Source organism: Marmota flaviventris, chromosome X (assembly GCF_047511675.1).
Source record: "Marmota flaviventris isolate mMarFla1 chromosome X, mMarFla1.hap1, whole genome shotgun sequence".
NCBI lineage: Eukaryota > Metazoa > Chordata > Mammalia > Rodentia > Sciuridae > Marmota > Marmota flaviventris.
Window position 1 is genome coordinate 30,279,399 of NC_092518.1, and position 24,630 is coordinate 30,304,028.

At 36.0% G+C, this 24,630-nt stretch overlaps 1 protein-coding gene across 2 annotated transcripts in view; it reads left to right on the forward strand.

The window, feature by feature from the left end:
* The window catches only part of Prrg1 (proline rich and Gla domain 1), a 102,834-nt gene that overhangs the window by 36,156 nt on the left and 42,048 nt on the right, over positions 1-24,630 (forward strand). For both annotated transcript variants that reach the window (XM_027927439.2, XM_071606416.1), the window contains exon 2: positions 10,871-10,923. In XM_027927439.2, coding sequence (XP_027783240.1) covers positions 10,914-10,923 — 10 coding nt within the window. In that variant the 5' untranslated portion in view covers positions 10,871-10,913. The remainder of the gene's footprint in view (positions 1-10,870; positions 10,924-24,630) is intronic.

Sequence of the window (24,630 nt, forward strand, 5' to 3'; positions counted from 1 at the left end):
ACACATTTTTATGTATGTACATACCCATGAAATTGTTATTATAGTCAAGATAATAAGCAAGTTAATAACACTCAAAAGTTTCCTCCCAGCTCTTTCTAATGCCTCCTCTCATTCTTTTCAAGGGCTGGAAAGCTTTACTTACACATACAATATGTATCTTTAAAATCCATACTTATATTTGCTCACAGGTAGCTCAATCTAATTTTGAGGTTAAATTGTAAACCTCCACTCCCTTAGTCAAGAATGTGTTATTGCCTATCATTGAGCCAGACTTCCTGTGTTAGTGTCTTAGCTCTGTCACTTTCCAAATTATATGACCTTGGGCAAATTGCATAACTACTGTGTATCAAGTACCTTATCTGTAAAATGGGGGTAATGATAGTACTATATTTAAGTCATAAAACTGCAAAGATTAAAGGAAGTAATCTACATAGCGATCTGGAAACAATGCTCTATGTGATTATCTGCTGCTCCTCTTCTCATGTGTTGTGATGTTCAAAGCCTCTTCAGTTTTTCCTGATGATATTAAATCTATGAGTTAAAAGAGCATTGTATTCAAATAGCCTACCAGAACTTATCTCTTCTTTTTCACTCTTACTTCAGTTATCACTTCCTTCTGAGCATCTTGCTGAAAATGAGGAAGATGTGTATTTAAAGCTAGGCTATTTTAGTGCTGGGGAATTGGAATTGGGCTTTATGGACATTTCTTAATGCTGAGAGATTTCTGAAATAGGATGCTTAAAAAAAAATCCAAGACCTTGTAAGACAAGATGTGAAAACACCAATTACATATCTGCATCAGAAGTTGTCAGTGATTGCCTTGATGGTAATGATTATACATGTACAGTGGCTACTGCTCAAACACATACCAAAAGCATATTCTTTTATATTTTAGGCATCTGTCTAGCAGGAAGGTGATCAGTAAGTAAATGGACATTAAGGAATTAAGATATTTCTTTGTTTTCACTTATATGTGGAATCTAAAATGTTGATCTCAAAGAAGCAAGGATAGAATGCTGATTACCAAAGCCTGAGGAGGTTAAAAGGAGGGGAGGGATAGAGAGAGCATGGTATAGGGGTGCAGATGGATAAAAGGAAACTTCTAATGCTCGTAGGATAACTATGGTGTGACAATTAATTGAATATTTCAAAATAGCTAATAGAGAGGAGTTTGAATGTTCCCAACTCACAGAAATTATGTTTGTGGTGATGGATAGACCAGTTATTCTGATCTGACCCTTACACATTGTATACAAGTATTGAAATGTCACAGTATCCCCCAATCACTATCAATTAAAAATAAAAAATATATATTTTAAAGAGATATTTCCCATCCTTGGGAAATATGCTCTTAACCTGAAGAAATATGATGTGGGTTTGTAGTAGTGAGAATGGAAAGACTGGGATCAGGTATTAAAGAGCAGAAAGTAAGTAGGTCTTACTGGTTGGTCGTTTAGATTCAGTTATGTATGTGTATACTGCCACTGCCTTAAACCTGGTGACAGGGATTTGTTCTACTAATACTAAACTGAAAACAGCCTATCTCTGTCAGTTTGGGCTGCTATCACAAAACATCATAGACTGGGTAACTTATGAACAACAAGAATGTGTTGTGCAGTCTGGAGGCTGGGAAGTCCAAGAGCAAGGCACCAGCAGACTCAGTGTCTGTGAGGGTTCACTCTCTTAGTTCTAAGATGGCACCTACTTCCTGTGTCCTCACATAGTAAAAAGGGCTGGAGAGCTCCTTTAAGTCTCTGTATAAGGACACTAATCCCATTCATGAGGATAGTGTCCTTATAACTTCATCACTTCCCAAAGACTCCACTTGTATATGCTTACGCATCAGGTCCATCATATGATTTTTATAGGAATACGAACATTCAGACCACAGCACAACCCAAATGCCCATCAGTAGGAGAATGAGTAACTAAATGGACATATGTGTACTTAACATGGAGCCTGTAGTGAGAATGAATGTTCTACGATTATACACAACAGTGTGGATGAATCTCTACAAATAAGATGTTAAGCAAAAGAAGTTAGATCCAAGAATGTACACTATGATTCTATTTATGTGACAATCAAAACACATAAAAGTCACGTATGGTTTAAGAAATCAGGCTAGTTAGTAGTACCTCTTGTAGCAGGGCCCTCTTGTTCTTCAGGGCTGATGGTTCAGGGAGGTTGCAAGGATGGTTGTCTATGTGGAGCGAATTCAAAAGGGACTGGAGTTAGCCTCAGGCATGCATAGGCATCTGTCTAGCAGGAAGGTGATCAGTCAGGGAATGGCTAGTGTCCAAAAGAGGCCTTCAGTATTCACTACCAGAAAAGAGTCTATCCATATGCTTGCTCATATGGTCTGTAGATGTTCAACTCTCTGCAAGGGGCTACTGGGCACTCAAGCAATGCCTCTCACTAAAAATGGCCCTTCATTTTGAATCTGTTTGGTCCCTTTAGGTCTACCCTTCCATCCTAGGCCCCACTGGCTTCTCTCTTCTCTTTAACCTAGAGTAACCTTTCTAGCTTGGAAGGGGAATTGTGGGTAGGTGGGATTGGAAGGCAATCCCCTGCTCACATTCTTTTCTCAGTCATTTTCTCTCTGCTTCTAGCCTCTCATTTTCCCAAGTACCTTAGAAAAACTTATTTTTCATATGATGGAATGAACATAGAATGGCTCAGCTACTAGTTGGGACAGTGGTAGGTGAGGAGTAAAGAAAGAAGAGAGAAAGTGAACTTTTGGGAAAAACGAAACTTTAGTTAGTATCTTAAAATGTCATCCTTCAATACTAGGGTTGAATGAAATAAGATGTTGTTTATATAATTATGGAACTTGAGGAGAAGCCCATTTACACGTGAAGTGGAGAAAATATTTCATGTTAGATCTGCGTTTTTCCAGGTGGTGGCAAGATAATATAAGTGTATTTGAAATTGTAGGATTCAGGGGAAAGGTCAAGGTGGGATATATACATTTGTGCTTTATTGAGATGGAAGTGATAACTGAAACATTACTGTAGATAAAATAAACTGTTTCTGTTAAGAAATACAGTTGACTTCATCAGGTGATTTATCAGGCATCTAGTTAGTAGTTTTCAGTGAGGTGCTTCTGCAGTTTTAACATGATTTATTTAGATGGTTATACCATTATCTTTAATATTTTATCATGGACTTGAAATTTAAGATCAACTGTCATATAAAATTAATGTCACACTTGAAAGTTTGTAGAGAATTGTCTAACTTGTTATTGATGGTGCTGATCTTTATGTTTCAATAACATGCTGAGGTTCCTTGTATTTCGTTTGACTTGTTGATTGATAAAAATTCAGTAAATAATTTTGTTGTGTATACCAGGGATTGGCAAATAATGGCTTGCTGCCTGTTTTTTTATAACCATGAACCAAGAATGTCCTTAACATTTTTAAATGGTTGAGAAAAACTAAGCTACTTCGTGACACATGAAAATTACATACAATTTAAATTTCAGTGTCCTTAAATGAAGTTTTATTAAAACATATACATACAAATTCCTTTCAGTGGCTGCTTTCATGCTATAATAGCATATTTGTGCAGTAACAACAGAGACTCTCAAGACCCAAAATTTTTATTCTCTGGCCTTTTATATAAAACATCTGCTGACCCCAGTATACACCAACCATGGTATCATAAGGAAACTAGTAAAAGACAAGTATCAAAAAAGCAGAAGTATTTGTCTTACACAGATAATTATTACTTAAACAAGTCTGTCCTCCTTTACTGTCTTCTTATTGTCTTGCTGGTATGTACAACCATTTATCACATTTAGCATACTTGTTTGAATGAATAGGCAGGATGGGGATGAAGCACACACCCATAATCCAAGTGACTTGGGAGGCTGAGGCAGGAGGATCGCAAGTTTGAGTTGCTTAGCACCTCACTTTGAACTTGTAATCCTCCATTCTCAGCTTCCTGAGCCTAGTTCTGCTGCCTAGTGTGGAAATACATGTACAAATATTTTATATTACATATTATTTTTAAAAAGTAGATGTCATATTTTAATGTTATAATTTATTAATTTTATAAACAATTATTAATATATAATATTTACATATAATATCTCTATATCTTGGGGTTTTATATGTTATTGTTTTTATGCTTTTGAGATAATGGACCTAGTAAAATGTAAAGCATATAAGAAGTAACAAAAAACCCAGGCACGGTGGCACACACCTGTAATCCCAAAGGCTTGGGAGGCTGAGGCAAGAGGACCATGAGTTCAAAGCCAGCCTCAGCAAAAGTGAGGCACTAAGCAACTCAGTGAGACCCTGTCTCTAAATAAAATACAAAATAGGGCTGAGGATGTGGCTTAGTGGTCGAGTGCCCCTGGGAGGGAACTGGTTGTTTTGTGAACCCAGGGGTATCACTTAGTGGTTTTCCATTGCATTTAGGCCAGAAATCCAAGAGGTTTACCAGCCAGTAAAGCCTTTGTATGATTTGACCATTTGTCTAACCTCTTTTTCTGGCCTTGCCAAAGTCATACAGAACTTATTTAAATTCCTCTGAATAACTTAAATTCCTTTATTTGCAATTTAAAAAATTATCTAACTTCCCCCTAGATGCTAAGCTCAATTAGAGCAGGAATCACATCTGTCTTATTCACCATTAACTCCCCAATGTTCAGCAAAATTACTGCAACATCATAAGCATTAAGGAAATATTTGTTGAATACCTACAGATGTGATTGAAAGATCACAGGACTTGGTGTAGAAATCCTAGGTTAAGATCCTGAGATGTGTTCTGAATCTTAATGCCAATTACACAGGTGTGTTTATGACAAATCATGGAGCTTTAATGTTAGCCTTTTTGATATATATGTGGAGAAGTTAAAAAGCAATCCTGGGCCAGGCGTGGTGGTGCCTTTATAATCCCAGGACCTCTGGAGGCTGAGGCAGGAGGATCACAAATTCAAAGCCAGCCTCAGCAACTTAGCAAGGCCCTAAGCAAGTCAGAGAAACCCCGTCTCTAAATAAAATATTTAAAAGGCTGGGGATATGGCTCAGTGATTAAGTGCCCTGTGTTCAATCCCCATATGAAAAAAAAAAAAAAAAGTAATCATGAGACACTCCTACTCACTAGCTGTAGGAACATGAGGACTTTGATTTTTCTGAAATTGAGTTTTATCATTCATCATTAGGTTTTGTTGTACCTACCTCATTGGATTGTTGTGAGCACCAAGACAATACAAATGAAATGTCTTATTGTAAATAGATATACAAAAAATACCAGTTGAATCTTTATTATCTGAAAGACATGGAATCCAAAAAGCTACAGAGGTGAAGCTCCCAGAGGCCTCATAGAATTAACCTTTCACTTAAAGAAGATCCCTTAGGCCACTTAAGAGAGCTGTGTCTTTAAGAGATAGCACCAGGAGGGAATGGACTCCAGGGAACATATCATCTTTGGAGTATGACACAGGGCCCTTAGGCCCAGTTGCCCTGAAAAATTAGAAGGGCTTTGGGGTTCGGGGAAAGGGCCAGGGACTAGAACTGGAAAAACCTTAAGTAGTGTAGCCAGAGGATGGTGCATTGAGCACAGTGGAGGACAGTGAAGGGACTCTCTAACCCAGCCTGGAAAGGGCCGTGTGGCTGAAAAGTAAAGCCAACGAGGAAGTACTTCTCTACAAATAAAAATGTAGCCTGCAGTGTTTTGAAACTAATAAAATAGGTAGCTATAATTGAATCTCCGAGGATTCCTGGAAGAAGAATAATTACCAGGAATAGGAATTTCTAGACTGTGACACAGGAAAGCTGGGAAAAGGGGGGCGAGTGCATATAATGGACATCAAAAACAGCAAAGGAAACTCTTAAAGAACTGGGGGTGCATACCCCTAACTTAGTTGTGCAGCTAAAACTAAAACTGAAAAATCAAATTTTGATTTTTCAAATTCAGCTCATAAAATCTATTTTACAGTGTGCTCTGTCTTAAGTAGTCTTAGTTACACTTAATGTATTGAACCAGATTGACCAACTAAAAACTATAAGAATCAGATTGAATAAAGATATTGGGGGTTTGCCAAACCTTTGTTATCATCTTCACAGTTCCTACTTAATGATATCAAGAATCATTATAGCTATTTTCATTTAATCCTCTCTCAAAGCCTATGAGATGAGACCTATCATTAATAACCCCATTATATTTGAAGAAACCAAGGCTTAAACAGGTTAAATAACTTGCCCAAGGTCAGATAGATAGTAACTGGCATGCCAGGCCTCAAACCCAGTTACAAGTGGTGACAAAGCCATGCTCCAACTTGTTGGAATTCTTCATCAGGATATATAAAGCCAGTCATTATTTAAAAAGCCATGCTTAACTATGGTCAACTCTTCACTAAGTACATGGCTATCAAGATAATTATACCAAGATGGGCGTGGTAGCACACATCCGTACTCCCAGTTCATCTGTACTAGGGAGACTGAGGCAGAAGTATTGCAAGTTCAATGCCAGCATGGGCAATTTAGTGAGGCCCTGTCTTCAGGTTTTTTTAAGAAGTAAAAAGGGCTACGGATGTGCCTCAATGGTTGAGCACTTGCTTAGTACACATGAGCCCTGAGTTCAATCCCCAGCACCATGCACAAAAACAGATAAGTATATCAAAACATTATATCTAGGTGTGCTGGTGCAAACCTGTAATCCTAGCAATTTGGGAGGCTAGGGCAGGGGGATCACAGGTTTGAGGCTAGACTTAGCAATTTAGGGAAACCCTGTCTCAAAAAATAAAAAGAACTGGAGATAAAGCACCTATGGGTTAAATCCCCAGTGCCCCCCCCAAAAAAAAAACCCCATCATGTTATACCTTAAATATATACAATTTAAAAACTATAGCCACAATGAAATCTACTATTCTTTATATTATGGACCAATTTTTTTTTTAAAGAGACTGAAAACAACTGATACAATTCCAAAAACATTAGGGAAAATATAAGTTCTATTTTTAGTATCCCCAATTAAGGAAATGTTTAGCTCACCAAATAAATAATACATAAAGGAGCCTAACACTCTTCCTGGCATAGTGTTACCTAGTAATTATTCAGTGTTCAAACTGCTTAGTGTTATAAAATGGTGTTTAATATTTGCTGAACTGAATTGATAGCAGGTTCTAGGACATTGATGTAAGGTTGGTCTAGGTCCTCATATAAAGCAGTGTCCACTTTGCAGTACCCAGCCTGTATTTTGAGATGCATTACTCTGTTCATAGTTCCTTGGTAGTTTTGGTGACACTGGACTCCTTATATTATGGATGTTAGCTTACTCGACTTAAGTATTCTATTGAACATTACATTTCAGCATTGTATGCATTTAAAAATATAATATGTCAAACCCATGATTCTGCATACTTTTTTATAAGACAAGAATAAAGTGGATACTGAAGTAAAAGAAGTAACTTAATTGAAATAACATTAAGTAAGTGTAGATAATAGAAGCATTTGGCAAAAATCATAAATTTGATTAAGATGGCATGTGAATAACTGGAGTCTGAAGCACTGATCTGTACTAAGGGGAACAGGCAAATGATGTGTTTTGAACATTCTTGGTATGTGAGCTTCCTGTAAGTCTGTTTGTATAGGCCACTAGGATCCTCACTGGGATGTTCCAGTGCCCTGCACAGACAAAATATAGGTGTAGAAGAAAATTTGCTTACTCTCCAAAAATTAGGCAGTCTGATAGATCCTATAAGGTATGCACATCTGTATGCAGTAGGACCTAAGTTCCATATTATATAAGAGTTCAAAGGAAAAGGAGATTACTTCCTGCTCAGATAATGAAGGAAGACTTCACTACTGATGTTGAAAGATGAATAGAACTTTTGTAGGATAATGCAGATGATGCAGAAGAAATGATCAGAGACATGCAGTTGGAACAGTTCAAAACATGTTTAAAGGAGGAGTAGAGGCTGTTTTCACTGGGGTGTAGTATCACTATTAAGGAAAATGGAATCTGTAGTTGTAGAGGATATTTAGTGCTAGGCTGGGCAAATCCATGGAACCATATTTAGATGTCTTAATGTCTGGCCAAAAGCTGCTTTGTTGTTGTTGTTGTTAAGTATGTTGTCATTACTATAGAAGTAATGTTTAGTTTGGGGTGGTGACCTGAGGGAGAATCAAGATAGATTAATATTCCTGCTGACAGAAATATAAAAACTAAAGTGCCACACATACAACACACACACACACACACACACTCTCTCGCCAGCTGAAAGAAGAAACTAGAGCAGCAAGAGATCAGAGTAGAAAGAACAAGCTAACCATTGGCAACAGAAGAAATAGCACGGAGATAACCTGGGTCTGGGAGAATTTGGGGTTTGGGGTGATATGGGCAGTAGGCCACGAACCCTGTTTCTCTGTAAGGAAATCATCTTCTTTAAAACAAAATTCTAATCTAGAAGGCTAGGTGAGATGGCTGACAGTGGGCATTCACTTTTGCATCCTTGGTTATATTCTTCCCCTAGAAGATGGCTGGCTCCCATCTTGGGTCCTCCATGTTGACCTCTGGAGAGGCAATTCCTCTTTGAAAATCTTGGACTGTGTCTGATAACCCTTTCCTTTGTGGTTTCCCCAAAACTGTTGAAATAAGCTTGATTCTTTTCAAAAAGACTTTATTAAATATTAAAGAATAAACAAGAAATAAAATATAAGAAGTCCTGCCAAATTTATTGATCATTATCTGATATTACTGTCCCTGTTCAAACCACCGTCACCCCTCAAATCTCCTTTCCCTTGTATTGTCAGAGATATCTTCCTAAAATCCAAATTTAGCCATATCATTCCCCTGCTCAATTATTTCATAGCTTCTCATTTGTACATGGGTTATACTTTAGCATGTTGAATTTCTTATAGTTATTTCTGGAGTAAGAAATGTTTTATAATTCTGTTTACATAATGATTATTTCATTTATCAGCTTGGGAAGGGTTTATAGTTAAAATTGAGGTCTATTTGAGAAGGGTAAGGACCTTCCTGTGACTATATGTAAAAATTCCAGCTCTTTTCTAAAGCCTTCCTAGAATAGCTTCCTCAGAAGGGTCAGGAGTCACTGGACTCCACACTCCTATAGTGCTGAGTTTCTGCTAACTGTATATTCAGGGTGCCTCAAGGAAAAGTCATAGCAGGTAAGATTACAGCCCTTTGAAGAGTTCTATATTTTATAAATTGGTATTCTACAAAAGTTTTTTTTTTTTTTCTTTTTTTGGTACTGTGGATCGAACACAGGATGCTTTACCACTGAGCTACACATCCTCAGCCATTTTTATTTTTTATTTGAGACAAGGTCTCTCTAAGTTCCTTAGGGCCTCGCCAAGTTGCTGAGGCTGGCCTTAAACTTGCAATCCTCCTGCCTCAGCCTTCCAAGTCGCTGGTATTACAAGTGTGTGCCACCATGCTTGGCTCTACATAAGATTTTTTGAGGACTGTCTGATGCTTTCAAAAATGATGGAGTAGTGAGAAGACATTAGGTGGTCTCTCAAATTCTTTTCAGCTCCACAGTTCTCTGAGAATCCAGATCCCTTCTTTTTTTCCCTTTATCTTTTTCCAACTCCCTTCTTTTTTGATATACTTTGTTAATATTGTTCCATATAATTAGTATCGTGTTAGAAAATAGTAGCATTTCAGAATTGCAAAAGATGTTAGCAGTTATCTTATCCAGTTTTCCAAAATGACCTTTAAATTAGAACTCTTAAGAACTGCTGATTGTTTACAAAAACCACTGTGTAGCTAAATAGGTTGAGACTGTACTTTTGCCATATTGCTCATTTTAAAGTCTCTGAAAAATCTTGTAATAAAGAAACCTGTGTAGCTTACATTTATTTGATCAGAGAGCCTTGGTTTTGAGTAACACCTTTTAACATCCTGTGGCATATAATTTGGGAAATACCCATATAGTTCAGCACCCTCCTTTTGCAAAGAATTTGAAATAGTAAATGATTTATCCAGTGTTACATGGCTAGTTATCAGATTGCAGTCTAGTATTAATCCTTGATTTTTCCTGCTTAACTTATAAATTTCCTAATGGACTGATAGATTATATCTTACAGCTTTACCTCTCAGGTGCTTAGTTCCATATTGGGAACATAACAAGTGAACACCTCTAGTAAATATATGGTAGCTCTATGATTGAAACTTGTAAGAAAATTAAGCATTATGGTATGAATTGGTTTTTTTTGTATGTATATGTTTTTGATTTTTTTAAAAACAGAAATGTTGCTCTCCTATACATACCTTCCCCTCTTACAATTGTGATGTCCACGTGTGCGCATTCGCTGGGGGGCTGTGGTTGTTTCTCCAAAGTTTCTGTTGTCAATAGTTCATGGTCCTTGATTCATACTGTCTATTGGGAATCATTCTGTGGGCTGCTTTGCCTCAGGGATAATTTGATTAGGGGTGCTGTTGTTTGATACCATTCAGGAAAATGTTCAACTGTAAAGGGTATTGGATTTGTCACAGAATGATATTGAAGGGAAGCCAGGGACAAGCAAGCTAATAGCATGCTAGACTGGTTATTAACACTGGGCCTTTTGGCATTTTTGTTCACCAGTTTTTGTTGATATCACTGCCTTCCTAAGAGAAAGTGTGTGACCAGTTTGATTTTTATTTGGCAAGGACATAAACTAATACCAGATAAAGAAGCTCATAGTAAGTTGATACAGAGCCTGTGCTTTCCACAATACTGTGTTTTGTCCTCTGAGGTTAGATATCTGTGATAGAAGAAACATTTTTCTAAGGGAGCAAGATTGGAATGCACTGAAATGAAATGCTCACATTGACCACATCAGCTATAATGGAGCTTATCTGATGTAGTGACTCAGCCTCTGTGAATCTCACTGTGTATGTGCTCTGTTTTGTGCAGAGAACCTTCATCATCCAGGACCTGCCAGAGGCCACGAAAAAATATGGGGAGGGGTAAGTTTCTCATTCTTTTAAAAACTCTCTATACTAATCCATTGTAGCCAGGAAATTTCTTTTGCAACTCAAAGTATGTTTGTGTGTACCTAAATTGTATTTCCTGTTAGTGTTAGAAAGTTTTTGTCGGAAGCAGGGCTGTGCAGAGAAAGACCAACATATCACGTGTTGCCTACTGGTCTTTTATTCTGCTTTTTTGTGGAGATCTACCAGTAAAGGGAAAGACAGCTTAAACCCAGCTTTTTCCCACTTCTTAGCAAGGCTATCCATTATGCTTTCAACGTTTTTTAAGCTTTGTTAACAGTAATAGAAACAACTAAAAAAGTTTCTCTTATGCAACCAATGACAGTAGTAAAATGATTCATCTGTGAGGTTGATTTGTAAACAGTTTGGTTTCACTTAAGATCTTAAGGCCCAGCATTAAGAAACATTAGATCAATTCTTTGTGCTTGTTTTTGCTTTCTCATAAGGCTATGGGAAGTAGGCAAAAGACAAATCTAAAGTTATTTCATTGAAAATATTAACCAGCTACCACAGTGACTTCATAAATAATTCTAACCAGTGAAGATGATAAAATCAGAGTGCTATAAAGGACCCCAGAAGAAGACTTTGTGTGATGTAGCATAGTGAGAAAAGTATTGGATACAATCAGAAGGCCTGAATTTGAGTTCTATATCTACTACCTCCATCAGATCTCACAGCCTCCCTAAAATTGTTTGTTCATCTCTGAGGTGGGATTAATGCATTCTGTACTTCTAGCCTCAGGAAGTTGTGGTTGGCATAATGTGATAATACATGTATTTTGAGAACTCTAAAGTATAATGGAATAGAGCAATGATATTGGCTCATTGCTATCCTTATTGAATAAGTGTGTCTTTACTGGTTCTTTAAACAGGCAAAATGAAGTTATTTGATCAGATGCTTCTGTAGGCAGCAGGCTGGGGCATGGGTTGTGTAGGTAACTGAGAGCTCCTCCTTATACTGCGCCTCATTTGCTTCATCTACATATGTGTCTTGGTAAGCAGCCCCCAAATGATGGACCGGTCATGGAAAAAAATCTTATTGAACCCTGACAAATCAGCTTTTGCTCTTGTTTTCTCCAGAGCTTCTTTTGGAAATTGATTTGTCCTAGGGATTCTGGTTCTTTCCAAACCTTCACAAAAGATGCCAATCTCTGAAGGCTTATAAATTTTAAAAATAAATAAAAAAACCTAGAATCACCTAGGCAAATTTCTAGAACTAATCCAGACCCTGCTCTGCCCCAAAGTCAGCTGTCAATAGAAGCTTCCAGAGTATTTCATTGTAGCTTGGTCCTCACCCAATCCCAAAAACTTCAAGTAGATGTGGAAAATGTTCTGATTGTTACATACCACCATAGCCATATGGAGAAGAGAGCCCACACTGAGACAAGCAACCCATTCTTTCTTGTTTCCTCTTTTCTTTTCAGACTAATCATCAGTTGCTAGCAAAGGGATCATTAGGTCTTTACCTTAAAAGATATCTCAGCAAATATTTGTTCAAATAGGCAGGCAATTAATAAAGTTCCTGCTAAAGAACAGGGCAGGATAATGTAATCTGCAAAGATGGGCATGTTCCAACCTGGAGATGAGATAAGGGAAGTGCTTCACATAATGCTGCTTTTACAAACATGGAAGCTTGTGATAGCAGCATTTTGACTCCTAGTGTTGACAACTTTAAAAGCATCCTTAATATCCTGAGTGTCAAAGAGATGCTATCCTTTATTCTCCCAACTTTGCTTAGTTAGCCTGATTACATTTGTTAATTGCTGACACTGTGAGTAGGGGGAAAAGGATGCTACTGTGTGCTCATTTTTCTCTTTTCTGGTTCTATACAATGAAGTTTTTACTGGATTTGGCAAAGATTCTCACAAACATAGCTCAATGTGTCATACAAAGGGACACCAAGGGAAATATCACAGAGATATGGCACCAGCCTCGTTAAATAAATTAAGGATCCATGAAAGCAAAGAACACATCAGGCCAACTGTACAGTATAGGTGAGAAATTAAGATTGAGGTGAATTTATTTTAGTATTATTTAATAAGGATAAAAATTATTTACAAATGTGTTAGAATTTTTTCATTATGTGATGAAAAAGATTATAAACAGTCTTTAAGTTTTTTAAAAAAAGGGAACAGGTAAGAACAGAGTTGTGTTTTTAAGTTATTATTAAGCCACCAGTGTCTACTATGTATTGCACTGAAATCCTATTTACTATATATGAAGTATTAGCCATGGCTTAGTATTTAGGACTCTGATTTATAATTATTTTGTTATTAACAAGTATCTGAAGAACGTTTCATAATTCATAAATATTTCCTCTACATTATCTTACTAGAGTTATGAGGTAACCCTATGATATAAAATGAGGAGAATAATCTCCATTTATATAGTATAAAACTGAGGTTAATAACAGAAGATCTTATAGTCTACAGCCTGTAAATAGCTAAAATGCAAAAGTAGGTCATCTTATGTTACAGTTTTTTCCTTAAATAAACCATGTTCTGAATATCCTAAACATCAGTAATGTATAAAATTGATTAAAAACCTAGGAGCCCCCTATTGCTGTCAAAAGTATGGAAGAAATTATCTTCTAAGATCTACAGTGATGTTCATATATTTTGGGAGACAGGACAGATAGGCAAAAGGAGAGAGCTCAGTGTCTATCTGCATTTATCATAACAGCTAAAACACATATGAATTAGATAGTGGGGTGTCTCAAATACAAATATTTTCTGAGCAGTAACAGTCTTTGTTTGTAATCATTCAAAAAGCAGCAGCACTAGCTGGCTGATCATACCAGATATCAAGACAATTTAATTTGGAAACATTCCTCTGCATAACCCACAAAGGAAGGTGTCTAAAGGAAGGGGCCCGACAATGCTTACCTAGCCTGTGTGAAAGTCACCCTTTTTGAATGATGAGTTTTTCATCTTTATGCCTTTTATTTTCTTTATGCCTTTTTCTTGGCACAAACAATATAATACATCATGGAACATCAGAATAATTTAAGACAAGGTAAGATGCTGGTTCAAAAAAGAATGATATGTATAAATAAAATTACATATTAAATTCTAACAGAATTATCATTTTCACAAAGAAAGGAATGTGAGGACTTCACAAATGTATAGACTCACAAAATATTATGTATATTATTTTTTAATCATCTTCAAGTGGAACTTACTTAAAGCTTAATTCTCCCTTTCCATTCCTCCCTTGAGCAAGTAGTATATTCATGACAAAATGATAAAAGGCTCAGTACTCCCAGTAAATATTGTCTTGACCCAGAATGCAACTTTTGGGTGCTTTCTTACCCCCAATTTTTTTAATAAATAAAATCTGGCCAGGCATAGTGGCACATGCCTATAATCAATCCCAGCAGCTCGGGAGGCTGAGGCAGGATCACGAGTTCAAAGCTAGCTTCAGCAATGGTGAGGCACTAAGCAACTCAGTGAGACCCTATCTCAAAATACAAAATAGGGCTGGGGATGTGGCTCAATGGTTTAGTGCCCCTGAGTTCAATCCCCAGTACCCCCAAATAAACAAACAAATAAAATCTAGGATTGTTGCTTTTATTAGAATGTTTAAATAGAGTCTGATTTTTAAAAATGTATGTGCCTTTTCACATTAATTTTTCTATCTTGGAACACACTGCATCTTCCAAGTGCTATAGCAGTGATTGTAGTATGTATTAATTACCTATAGCTAATTTCACTGTTTTCATTTTAAGAACGAGTTTCTGGGGAAAAAAATCATCATGCTATTTCAATAATAGCAGCCACAGATGCTCCTACCCACCCTTTACAAAATAGGAATAATAGCCATGAATTAATTTACGTTGTTTTATAGAAAACAATATGTCTGGAGTAGCTTAATGATTGAAAGCAGATAAGACTTGTTTGTGGAGGATAATTAGAATAAAAATGTGAAAATATTTTAGCATTTTTTTCTGGTTCTTCTCTTCCAATATTTAGTCCTCAGAGATAACTTAAATGGTCAGGTCATTAAAAGAGTTCAAAGTTTAGAAGAAAATCTTAGGTCTATAAAATCTAAATCTGAAAAGTTATTTTCCATCTTTATTTTCTATAGTTAATGGTAAATGATGTTCAGATATAATTATATAGTTATGCTGTCATCAGTAGAATGCTGTCATTTTTTTGTTTGTTTGTTTCTTATTAAAACAGACCAGCATGATTCTTTGAAATCTATGAGTGTGCTTGACTCCTTTGGCCCAAAGAAGCCAACCATGTCCCCAACTTAAGACTTACTGAAAGGAAAGATGGTTTACAGCCACCAGAGTAAATCTGAGTTCTTTGATTCACTGCTGAACTTCTTCTGCACAGTTGAGGCCAATTCTAAACTTTAACTCTGAGCATACAGCTCCATATTTTCAAACAGGGAATGAATCTTCAAACTGACAAGCCGTGTAAAGTGACAAGCTCATAATGTAGTACCTAATTTCATTTGGCAGCTCCCTGGTTTATAGTTCAAGTGAAGGCATACATTTAAAGTCAATTAATTATTTCATTTTCTGGCCTCTATTAGATCTGAGAGTCTTTATTATGGTGACATTTTCATGTCTCTGTAGTTTAGATGATGTCACCAATTTATTGTAAACTCTTCATAATTTTATAATAGTAATACAAATCTGTTTGGGCTGACAGCTGCCATTATTTTTTCCTGGCAAGTCTTTCCTACCACAGAAAAATGGGTTATTTCAGGGTCAGTCTACTTTTTAAAATTCTTTATAATGACATAACTTTGATGTAGTCCTTTCTGCCTTTTACTTTTTTTAAATATTACATTTCATCTGTAAGTCTTGACTGATTTCTCAACCTCAGCACTGTTGAGGTGTTTTAAAATTTGAGGCAAAATTCACCCAACATGGACTTGACTATTCTAAAGTATAACACGGAGTGGTATTTAGTACATTCATGATGTTGTACAACCAAATAGTTCCAAAACATTTTCATTACTTGCAAAGGAGACACCATATCCATTAAGAAGTCACCTTCTGTTTCCCTCCTTCCAGACTCTGCTTACTGAGTCGAATCTGCTTTCTATTTATTTGCCTATTTTGGATATTTCACATAAACAAAATAATACAATATGTGACATTTTGTTCTACACACTGTGCACATGCATCTGTTTTTTTTTCCCCCAAGTAGCATACTGTTTTTGAGGTTTATTCATGTTGTTATTATTTAGACCACATTCCTTTTTATGACTGAATAATATCCTATTGTATGATTATGCCACATTTCATTTATCCATTCGTCAGTTGGTGGGAATTTGTTTATTTTCCACCTATTGTGAATAGTGTTGCTGTGAATACTAATGTACAAGTTTTGGTTTGAGTGTTGTTTTTTAGTTATTTGGATACACATTAAACAGTGACTAAAGACACTTGGAACTAGAATAGTCTTTGTTGTGGGACTGTCCTGTGCATTGTAGGATGTTTAACAGCATCCTTGGCCTCTCTCCGTTGTATGCCAGTAGCACCCCTGTCCTTAAAGTTGTGACAATTGAAAATGTATCCAGACATTGCCAAATAGCTCCTAAGGAAAAAAAGTGGCCCAACGTTGAAAGCCACTGATATTAAATAAATCAAAGGGAATCTTAAGAGATAAGCCAAACTTCACATATTGTTCTTTTAAAAAATTATTCATTCTTTTTAAATATACTCTATTGTTTTTTAGAAAATGTTTTCAGTTTGTAACAAAATTAAGCAGAAGGTACAGAGATTTCCCATATGCTCTCTGCCCTCATTATCATAGCCTCCCTTACCATCTCAGCCTCCCTCATTATCAGCCTACCCCACCAGTGGTACATTCGTCAATTCTAAGAACCTGTATTGACACATCATTATCACTCAGCATCCATAGTTTACATTAGGGTCCATTCTCGGTGTTGTACTTTTTGTGGGTTTGGACAATGCATGGATCCACTATTATAGTTATTATACAGGTTCGTTTCACTGCCCTAAAAATCCTCTGTGCTCTACCTATTTGTCCCTTTCAGCCCCACTTCCCCACAAAGCCCTGGCAATTACTGAGCATTTTATTGTTCCCATAGTTTTGTCTTTTCCAGAATGTCACATAGTTGGAATCATACAGTATGTAACTTTTTCAGATTATCTTCTTAATGTTCTTCTGTGTCTTTTCATAGCTTGATAGCTCATTTCTTTTTTGCACTGAATAATATTTCATTGTCTGGATGTATTACAATTTACCCATTCACCTACTGAAGGACATCTTGGTTACTACTAAGTCTTAGCAACTATGAATAAAGCTGCTGTAATCATCCATGTGCAGATATTTGTGTGGACATAAATTTTTAACTCTGGGTAAAGAGCAAGGAGAATAATTGTTAGATAATATGGTAAGAGTAATTAAAAAAAAATCTGCCAAACTGTCTTCCAAAGTCGCTATACCATTCTGCATTCCCACCATCAATGAATAAGAATTCCTCTTGTTCCATATTCTTGACAGCATTTTATGTTGTCAGTGTTCTAGATTTGGGTCATTTTAATAGACATAAAGTGGTATCCCATTGTTTTGACTTGAAATGCCCTGATGACATGCTGTGAAGCATCTTTTCATATGTGTATTTGCCATCTATATATCCTCTCTGGTAAGGTGTTTGGCCCATTTTTTAATTCTGTTGTTTTACTCTTGAGTTTTAAGAGTTCATTGTACGTTTTAGATAAGAGTCTTTTATCAGATGTATCTTTTGCAAATACTCTTATCCATTTATGGTTTGCCTTTTCATTCTCCTGGTATAGTGTTTTCCATAGAAGTAAGTGGAGTCTAGGGTGTAGTCTTAATCTTATAATGAAACATTCCTATTTGGAGGTAAGTCACTTACTTTGTACATCTCCATTGTCCAGTCAGTAAAATGGAGAGATTGAGATGGATCTGTATGTAGTGTCCAGTGTACTCAGTTAAGCACCTGATCTTCTAAAGGGGCCCCTGAAGGAAAGGAGGAAAGGAAGCAAAGTGCCTCTGGTATATAGAACTTCCCCTTCAGACAAACTAACTCTACTGTTTTATATTTTATCTGTTTTCTTTCTCATAGGTTTGATTTGCACAGGATTCCATGGCTAATAAACTTTAGAAAACCCCTGGATTAATTAAATCTTATAGATCCTTCCAGATCTGAGATCCTGTGATACATGAACTCTCATTAGAATCCTCTTTTTTTTTTTTTTTTGGTACTGTGGATTGAACTGAAGGGCACTCTACCACTAAGCCACATCCCCAGCCCCTATTTTGTATTTTATTTACAGACAGCATCTCACTGAGTTGTTTAGTGCCTCACTTTTGCTGAGGCTGGCTTTGAACTCACGATCCTCCTGCCTTAGCCTCCCAAGATGCTGGGATTACAGGTGTGCACCACCATGCCCAGCTTAGAATCCAGTTTTTGAAGCTATAGTAATATGTAAAAGGGAAGAAAAGTGACACAGGGAACAAAAGAATAGCTAATATTATGTGCCTCTCAGTCTCATGACAAATCAGTTGTTTCTCTGCATTATGGTTGTGAAGCATATAATTCTTCCAATGTTTCCAGGGTAGTCTTACACACTCATTACATTAGTTTGAACCATATGAAATGGCTGAAAGTCATGATTTGGGCATTCAAAAATTATAATTCCATATGCCTCAACTTAAATGCAATGTGCATATAGGGAGCCCTTGACTTCAGAGGCTTCTTAAGCATCCAGCTCATATAAAAGTGTGTACCTCATGGGTGGTTCAAGATCCTGTTTGGAAGCATATAAGATTAAAGAATTCCATGCATCAACCCAACACATCTTTTGGTATTGATATACACAAAGAATCATTAAAGAAGGTATTGAAAAAATCCAAATCAATTTGTTTTTAAAGTTATTAGGTTCTTTTTGGTAAATGTTGGAATTGGCTAAAGGTATGTGAGGTCTAGGTCTTTCTACAATCTAGTTGCTAGATAATAACTAAGTCTTAGGCCAAATTTTGCTATATACACAGACATATATCAACAAGAAATATCTAACATATTCTATCAATTCTATGAGGTCCCATTTCTTTTCCCTTTTAGATCCTACCACAATACCTTAAATGAAAAGTTCATCTGAGGCATATGTAACAGCATGCTAGCAATATTATTCAGCTAACATATGTAGTTAGAGGAAAGAAACCAAGACTCCTTCAAGCTGAACACAGGACCTTTTAAGACTCAAGTCTTGACCACCATTTCTAAGAGTACAAAATACCAGGCTTTAGATTTGTACACTGTAATCAGGCCAAACTTTACTGTCATTCCAAGAGCAAACTCACATATAAACAACATGATTTAACCATTGAAAAGTCATTTCTGAAATCCATGCACTAATTATAACAAAAGCACTAATTCATCTGTGAAACTCCATTTCTTAAATCTATTATGCTTTGATGTGGGCTGAAGTGAGAGAGCTGAATGTTTTTACGATAGCCACCTTTGGAATGTGGTTCTGTTGTTACATTATGTGTCCTACTCAGTTATTCACTCCTAGAGTCTAGATTATAGCTGTCACATAGAATACACACTGTACTGTCTGTTAATGGGTTGTAAAGCAATCACCATAACAAAAAAATTATGTGTTTAAAACTGTATTTCATACTTAAGGAGTTTTATCTACCTGCCCTTTCCCCCATTAAATGTTGATTATTAGTTATAGTTATTTCCATGTTCTTCCATATGGGACAGAAGTATAATCAGGTATAAATAGGCTCCATAAACTCAAAGGGAAATTTTGTGGTTGTAACAACTGTAAATGTGAACACTGCTGATATCCTTGCTGATAAAATTGAGGCACTAGTAATAGGAAAGATAGTCATCTTTTGAATACTTCGGTTTTGATGGTTCCACATGATTGTGTATTTAATTAGTCAAATTAGATCATTTATTAATTCCATATTAGTTTGATTCATGTGGGTAAGGTACTGCCTCTAGTTCAAAAATATCACATTAGAATACCATGCCTTTATATCAACTGGCATAATTGCTAGTAATTTGATGTAATTCTTAGTAATGCTGCCATCTGTCATTTCATGTGGGATTCTTTTTATAAATAGTTAGAAACTGTAAAACCCCTTCAAAGAAAATTTTGTCTTTTACCTTCCTTTGTAGGATAACCTATTAGGTCATTTCTCTATATTTCATTTTCTTTTCAAAGCATAAAATTATTAAGCAAGTGAAATGAATATACAATCTAAAATTTGCCTTTTAAGAGGGCTGGGGTTGTGGCTCAATGGTAGAGCACTTGCCTAGCACATGTGAGGCCCTGGGTTTGATTCCTTAGCACTGCATATAAATAAATAAAATAAAGGTCTATTTACAACTAAAAAAAAATACTAAAAGAAAAAGAAAACTATACTGAGACCCAGCAGCTTCGGAGGCTGAGGCAGAAGGATTGCAAGTTCAAAGCCACCCTCAGCAACTTAGCAAAACCCTAAGCAACTTAATGAGACTCTGTCTCAAAATAAAAAATAAAAAGGGCTGGAGGTGTGGCTCAGTGATTAAGTGCCTCTGGGTTCAACCCCTGATACCAAAAAAAGAAAAAAACATATAGTGAGGTAGTTAGTAGCACACCAAGGGAACCATGTTTGTTTTGTTTTTAAAGAATATTGACTTTATTCTCTTTCAAATGATTTATCAGAGGGGAGGGAGGGGAGTGGGCATGGGGACAAGAAAGATGGTGGAATGAGATGGACATTATCACCCTAGGTACATGTATGACTGCACACATTGTAACGCTACATCGTGTACAACCAGAGAAATGAAAAGCTGTGCTGTAATTGTGTACAATGAATCAAAATGCATTCTGCTGTCATATATACCTAATTAGAATAAATTAATTAATTAATTTAAAAAGACTACTGACTTTATAGACATACATTATTTCTTTTGTCTTTTCTAGAAACCGATTCCTGGCATATTATCCACACTTAGTTCAGGAAACCTGCCTGTAATCATCTGGCATTTTATTGTATGACTCTGGTAGCAGAAAGATATTTTTCAGAAAGTCTTAGGTAATGATCACAACCACCATATTGTCTTTGTAAGAACACTTTGGTTATTAAAGATATTAATAAAAATTGTTTCTTCTCTCAAGTCCAACTCTGTACTCTCATGAACTCAATCCCGAAACTTCAAATTATTTTTTAAACACCTGAGTTCTAGAATGGCCTCAGCTCCCTAATTCCTTGTAAATACAAGACTGTATGTCATCCTAACTAAACTATAAGTTAGTGACAACCTGGTTGGGCATATGAGCACCACCATACAATAAATTCTAGATTATAAACATACCAACCATGAAAAAATCAACCTTAATTTCCATAAATAGATTACAGTGGTGAAATAAAATTGGGAAATATTCTGTTTTCTATCATCCTAAGTAAAGATAGGAAGATGGTTCAAGTAGTCTGTTTTATTTTGCATAATTTTATTTTTACTAAGTGAAATATCACTTCAGATTGTGAGATTTTGTTTTCCTAGGGAAAGTTATTTCCATCAGTCTATGATAAAGGGATGAGATATATTTTTAAATGTAATATATATTGGGGATTGAACACAGGGGTACTCTACCACTGAGCTACATCCCCAGCCCTTTTTTAAAATATTATTTTTAGACAGGTTCTCACTAAGTTGCTGTTGCTGGTCTTGAACTTGTGATCATCTCAGCCTCCCTAGTCACTGGGATTACAGGTGTACTTCACTGTGCCTGGCTACATTGGTCTATAATAAGAAGTACTTATTTTAACAGGGGAAAAAACTTGAAGGCATTGTATGCAGGCACAATTGATGAATATAAGATTTAAAAAAAAATAAATAAATCCAAGTGCAGAATTGGATGGGGAGGCTGCTTTGTCAGTTTTCTATGTGAGTTAGTATGTTGGTTTGGGGGATGTTTATTGCTTGGCTGGAAAACAGTATATTCATATCCCCAAAGAATTTGGGTATGATACACTATTCCCTCTTTGCAAAATTCTTTCCAATGATGGAACCCTTCATTAGGACAACTGAAAGCACTTAAGAAATCACATCCAATACCTTGCTTCACAAAGGAGGAAAAGGCCCACATAAATTAAGCAACAAATATTAGAATCATGCAGCCAGTTTAATGTCAGAAAGGGAACAGGAATCACATTTCCTGACACAAATTCAGGACCTTCTGCCCATATCACTCTTTTGTTCTATAGTTTCACAGGCCTCCATGCAAGGGTTGGTGAAAGTGGTGAATGGATATTGGCTCTTTTAGACTTGAACAATATATCAACAAAGGGCACCTTTCATGTGACAAACAGAAAGCTTGAATAAGCAGATAGCTTTGCATGTTCTGCAGTCTTGTATGGGAAAATCACAACTAAACAAGATAGTAGAGATTTATTCAGAAAAGAAAAATCAGTTGTCTGGTTAGTTTGTGGACTTATTACAGATTAAGTCTGCGGTACACCAACATTTACATAGTATTGTCTGGGACCAAATTTTCCATTTGAATAAATATATTTGGCAGATTGCCTCCCTTTTTTAATGTGTTAAAATCTTTTGGGCTGAGGGTGTAGCTCAGTGGTAGAGTGCTTGCCTAGCATGTGCAAGGCCCTGGGTTTGAGTCCTAGCACTGCAAAAAAAATTAAAAAACAAATTTTTAAAGTACTATTTTTATAGAAATAGTTCTAAATTAGATAATATAATTTAGTGCCTCTGTAAACATTATCTTGAACATCATATGGTCTTTTACTGGTGACTCAGTTCGCCATGATAAACATAATCATTGATGTCTACTGCTTTGGAAGCTGTCAGCATGAGAGGAATTAGATCCTTCTCTAAATATCCCTCCAAGGGCCTTCTGTCTTTCTTTTCCTTTGCCTTTGGATTAATTAGCTTTCACTTCTTATTTCTGTCAGTATATTGATCTAATTCAGCCTACACTGACCCTTCTACTTTTCAGTTTTAATGTTCAGTGAGGCTTTGTAGTCTCACAGCCAGGCTGGTGGACATGGATAGAGGAAACTGACCCTTGATTTGTTTAAGGAGGCTGGGGCTCCCCTGAAGGTAAAGCATAACATGATTACAATACGTGACCTTGGTCAGCTCTTTGTCTCTGAGTTTATGAGAATGGATTTATTTGAATGACTTATGCAAAAATGAGGTATTACCATCATTAAGATCCACAATGATTATGTAAAATATTGAATAGCCACATGAACTATCATCCTAAAATTCAACAGAACATAATTTAACCAGTATATTTTTGTAACTACCCATGATTCTCTAAACTTGTATATCTGTCACATATGTAATATTCTTTTCTTAACCTATCCTTTCTAAAAGTTTTTTTTTTTTTTGTGACTTATTGTTAAAATTCCAATGATGATAGGTTATCTATCAAAATGCATTTGACAAAAAGGAAGTAAAAGCAAGCATACAAATTATAGCCAAGGATGTTTCTTTATGAGTTTGTTACAAATACCAGGTCCTTATAAATAAGGAATAGAAACAGTCCTTAATTTACATTCAGGAGAATCTCTGGAATTTTAAAATCTGATGACAGCCCCCCAAATATTTATGACTCATCAAAATATACGTAGCAACAATACCACATTGGATAATTGAAAAGACTTAGAAGATTCTATAGGGTATATTCTCATTGTCTTTAATAATAGCAAAGGTAAGGTGCACAGGGGAAAGATGGCTCCCAAGGCCATTTTTAGTCACATAGAACACATTGTCTTCTAATTGTGAACAACCAAGATATGTGCAAGGCTCTCATGAGTCTTTGATATCCCACTAGTTATGTGGCTGAAACTAGGCTGTATAATCAATTAAATCAAGTGCAAAACATTAGTCTATACGTTTTCATTAAACAAGTTAGAAAAGTTAATACAGAGTTCCTATAAAGGAGTTTCAGACTTTAAACTGAGCTTTGTAAAGCTAGTATATTTTATCCCAGATTTGACCCAGGGAACCAAACTCCCAGGTATTCCTGAAGTTAAGCAGAAAGGCAGATAGACTCATTGCAGGCTAACCCAGTCTGTGCTCATTTATTCTGATTTTTCTAAGTACAATTTTTTTTTTTTTTTTTGTACTGAGAATTAAACTCAGGGGCACTTTACCTCCAAGCTACATCCCCAGTCCTTTTTTATTTTTTACTTTGAGACAGTGTCTCAATAAGTTGCTGAGATTAGCCTTGAACTTGCAATCTTCCTGCTTTAGCCTCTGTGTCACTGAGATTACATGTATGCACCACCATGACTGCTATAAGTGCAATTTTATTATCAGTTTGGTAAATCTTTTTTTTTCTTTTCATGCAATAACTGCCACAAGTCATAATACTATTTATTGAACATCCATCCTTTGCTAATTTCTGAGCAAAGCAGTCTATGTACATTACTTCATTTATAACTGAGATTAGTTCTATTCAAAGAAACTTTTATTAGTACATTATAGTATACATCATATTGGGGTTTGTTTTGACATAATTATACAGGCATGAAATATAATTTCCTCCAATTCAATCCCCAGTACTTCCCTTTTCCTATTCCTCCTCCTTGTACTGCTATTCAAATTTATAGATCCCAAAATGATACTTAGGTTTTTGCTTTCCTCGATAGCTTTTGCTCAGGGAATATTTTTACTTACTTTCTAACTAATTTGGGATATCAAT